The sequence below is a fragment of the Sinocyclocheilus grahami genome, unplaced genomic scaffold (assembly GCF_001515645.1).
Source record: "Sinocyclocheilus grahami isolate Dianchi unplaced genomic scaffold, SAMN03320097.WGS_v1.1 scaffold11.1, whole genome shotgun sequence".
Classification (NCBI taxonomy): domain Eukaryota; kingdom Metazoa; phylum Chordata; class Actinopteri; order Cypriniformes; family Cyprinidae; genus Sinocyclocheilus; species Sinocyclocheilus grahami.
This window is the reverse complement of record NW_015505190.1, coordinates 1,309,708-1,313,698: the sequence shown is the minus strand read 5'-3', so window position 1 is coordinate 1,313,698 and position 3,991 is coordinate 1,309,708. Positions and strand designations below refer to the sequence as shown.

Genomic DNA, 3,991 nt, shown 5'->3' with positions numbered 1-3,991 from the left:
GCTTATCGGTCTGAAAAGCGAGGTGTGCTCTGATTGGCCAGCTATCCAGTGCATTGTGATTGACCGAATATCTCAAGCGTGTGACTGAAATGTTACGCCCCTACCATATTGTGAAGGCCATGTGTGTGACGAGCGCCTGTGCATCAAACAGATGCATGAGACAAAACCAGTAAAACCCATTACAAACGAGGCATTCGTTGCATCCAGTGGGGACATAATTATGGATTATAATGACTTATACTGTCTTTTTACACGTTGCCTTGCATATCGCGCTGTGTAAACCTAAAACCATGTCTGCATTTGTGATCGGAGAAACGGCAAACAAGCGCTACTCTACACTGCTCAAAACTCGAGTTTGAATCGTCAGTGGCAAATTCTTTAAATGGAAAAACTTACTTACAGGCTGCGAGTCATCAATTGCCAGACTGTCCTTGCAAAGTTGGAGTTGCCCAACTTTAAAGAATATCTCTTTGGATTTGAGACTTTAGTCTTTGCAACTTTACAGATCTTGTTTATGCACCAAGAGCTTGTAACACTCCAAAGAGAAAGGAAAAATTGAAATCGCATCATATGACCCCTTTAAGATAAGTAATCAGGGGCTGTTTGACCGCTCTTTCAGTGTACCCACGCTTCGGGTGTACGCGCTCTGAATAAGCACATGTTAGAACAGCACGCAAATAAAATGTTTAACCGGCAAGGCTTTAAAGCATGTGGAAATAATGTACTTCTGTGAAGTCTCGTGAGTGTAACTCTACAGAATAGTGATGGGAAGTTCGGATAATTTTACCGACTCAGACCTTTGAGTCTCGTTCAGCAAAATGAACTCATCTTTTTTTTTCTTGTCATTTCATTTCGTAACTAAAATGTTACGTGTTACTTCCCTAACACGTCTACTAACGCAAACGTTGATAATTCTACAAACAATACAAAACTATAATTCTATAGGAAACAGACAAGATTAATTCATTGTTTACCTGGGTCTTCAGTCTACGATTAGCTCACCTCACCTCCTATCTGACAAGTCTTCGGTTTTGATTCGTTCGTTCATCACTTGGCAGCCCCATAAACTTAACCTATGCAGTCTGAGCCGGAAAGAGAATTGATTAGTTAATCTCTCGAGTCTTTTGAATCGTTCGTTCTTTTGTCACGTGATGTGACGGCATTGGATAGAGAAATTAGTTAATTTACAAGCTTCCTTACAAACAGGTGCATAGTCATTATTATTAGTAGTATTATCATCATAATTATAATATTCTTGCAGTTACGTGATGCGTTTCTGGTCTCAAATTGTAGCTTTTTACTTCTTACAGTTTATGAATGTGTGAATTTCTGTCATGATGGTTCTTTTACATAACACTGTTGTAACAAAGGTAATAAAGAGTTGGTTATCAAGTCTCTTTCCGGCTCAGACTGTATAGGTTAAGCTTATAGGTCTGTCACGTGATGAACGAACCACTCAGAAAAACCAGAAGACTCGAAACAGGTGAACTACTTGACTAATCCCAGTACAGAACTTATAGAATGTTGCGCATGCGCGACTGAACAAATCATTCCCCGAGACGACTCGCTCTTCCCGAGCCACATTAAAGATTCGTTCAAGAATGACCCATCACTACTACCGAATCAACATTTGATGTGAATGTGTCTCGCAAGTTTCAGTTGGAGCTGGAGCCGCGAGACATAATACAGCGCATTAGATTTGTAATGTGAGCCCACCCTTTCAAACGATTCACTCTTGCCGCGGTACTCCGGTATTGACCCAATTACGGTCCAAAAAAATACCAGTTCTCGGTACCCATCCCTAAGTAAGATGGAGCAAAACCACCATGTTTAGCTTGCTTTCTAGTATGCACAAGCGTGGTTAACTTTGTTGTTTTGTGATTGATGATCTGTTTGAATACTTTGTGCTGTAAGCAAAAATGTGGTGTTTTTCAAATGATGACAGTTTTGTGGCTCTAAATGTTTACTCTGAGAATCTGGTGGAAAACAATGGATGGTTAATGCAAGCGATTGTGTCAGGATTGGGCTCAATTATTGATGACCTTGTCCTGTTAATGTATCAGCATTTTCTGCTGTGTGCTGAGAAACTGATGAAACTTTCTTTCTCTGAAGTTCCCACTTGACTCGCTGTGTAAAATTAAGAGCTGAGTTTGTTACAGATTTTTTGCCATGTGTGCTGTATTTTTTGCTGTGAGTTTGAACACTCGTGTTGGTTCTTTCTTTTAGAAGCAAAAGTGAAATGTCTCTTGGCATGTTGCCCCCTGTTGTCCTCCACTGCCCTGAAGAAATCTCTCCTTCTGACCCTCTCTGTCCTCTCCCAGCCTCCACAGTGCGTCACCTGTACCTGCGTGGAGGTGTTGGCGTGGGCTCCATGACAAAGATCTATGGCGGCCGTAAAAGGAACGGCGTGTGCCCCTCTCACTTCAGTGTGGGCTCCAAGAACGTTGCCCGTAAAGTGCTCCAGGCCCTCGAGGGACTCAAGATGGTGGAGAAAGACCCCAATGGGTGAGTAGCCTGTAGGCTGCTTGTGACCATATGTGATCTGTATTATTGCAGGTGGTGGTGTTACTCTCAATTGTTGCTGTTTTTTAGTGGGCGTAGGCTGACCCCTCAGGGCACCAGAGACCTGGACAGAATTGCTGGGCAGGTAAGAAGTGTTATCAGGTTACTGTATTTGTGAACTTGAGCATTTGTAACATCGATTTTTGTAAAATCGGATTTAAGGCGCTATCGATTTAGTCTCCAAGTCAGGCTTCTTAAGTTAGTCAGATACCGTACAACAGATGGTGGTTCTCAGAGTTCACAAAATTCTGTTCACCTTAGATGTGTAATCAAATTTCAAAGGAATTAAAACGATGTTGCTGCACAATGCAGCATGAGAACGAGCAGATCTAGGTACTGAATGTAATGAACCTATTTTCACTTAAAAGGCCTCATGGTTATTTTTTACTGCAGTAGCTTTGATTTGGTGTGGACACGGTACTGTCTTCAAAAAGGAAATGCATGCACATCTCCAAATCCTTCGCTTGCTTTTCGCCCCTCTCTTGGTCCTCCGCTTTCCCTGCGAGCTACCGCTGTGCACCAATCCGATGCTGGAGGAAGTAAACAAGCCGATTGAATTTCATGCTCGCTGGGCTGCCGTATGGCGGCGTTTTATTCTGCCTGATCCCCTTAATGAGCTGAATTCAGATGAGTTAACGTGATTTTCTTGTGTTGTGCTTGCCTTGGCTGTGTCGTCTGCACTCTGACTCTTTCCAGAGCATTGTTGATATGCTTGGCTTCTCATTGGTGGCATGAGCAAAAACGGTGTCAGTGTAGAAGCGAATGTTGCTCCTAATCTCCTGGCTAAGATCACATCCAGAACCTGAAAGGCTCCTGAATGTTTCCGCACAGTTAATGAATTTCTCAAGGATTTTGGGGCGACGGTGCAGGGAATAACCAGACTGATATGATTGATTTGTCTCTTAATCCTGATCTTTTTCCTTATGCTGTGTTGCAGGTTGCCGCTGCAAGCAAGAAATCTTGAAGTGTAAAATAAACTTTTGTGAGAAACCAACCTGTGTTTTTGTCTTATTTAATGTTTTTGTGTTGTGTGTAACTTTCCTTCAGGGACGAAAGCTAAAAATTTAATGCTTTAATGTTCCTAAAGCCATTGGTTTAATTTTCTGTATTTCTCCCCCCCCTTCCCATATTTTAACTTGATTGTGCTTTTATTAAATTTTTTAAATTCTGGGTCTTTGAGTCATATTTTACATTAATTCAGTCTCAGGTGCTTCAGGCAAATTGCTTGCATCATCAGCATCGAGTCTGATGAACTGTAAGGCTGGAGTTGTATCAGTTCTTGGCAAGAATGCTAATTGATTTACTCATTAAGACATGTCTTTATTTCCCTGCTGCTAGTTTTGGCAGAGGAATTTGGAGCAGTTAATGGACAAATGCGAGTCAAACAGCTTTGTATTGAGCTGAACTGCGATTGCAGCATGGTAACAGT

General features: G+C 41.8%; 1 protein-coding gene across 1 annotated transcript in view; it reads left to right on the top strand.

Annotated features, from left to right (window-relative positions):
- Positions 1–3,556, top strand: part of rps19 (ribosomal protein S19) — a 14,891-nt gene extending 11,335 nt beyond the window's left edge. The window contains exons 3-5 of the mRNA XM_016285533.1: positions 2,322–2,505; positions 2,593–2,647; positions 3,500–3,556. Coding sequence (XP_016141019.1) covers positions 2,322–2,505; positions 2,593–2,647; positions 3,500–3,526 — 266 coding nt within the window. The 3' untranslated portion in view covers positions 3,527–3,556. The remainder of the gene's footprint in view (positions 1–2,321; positions 2,506–2,592; positions 2,648–3,499) is intronic.
- The last annotated feature ends 435 nt before the right edge of the window (positions 3,557–3,991 follow it).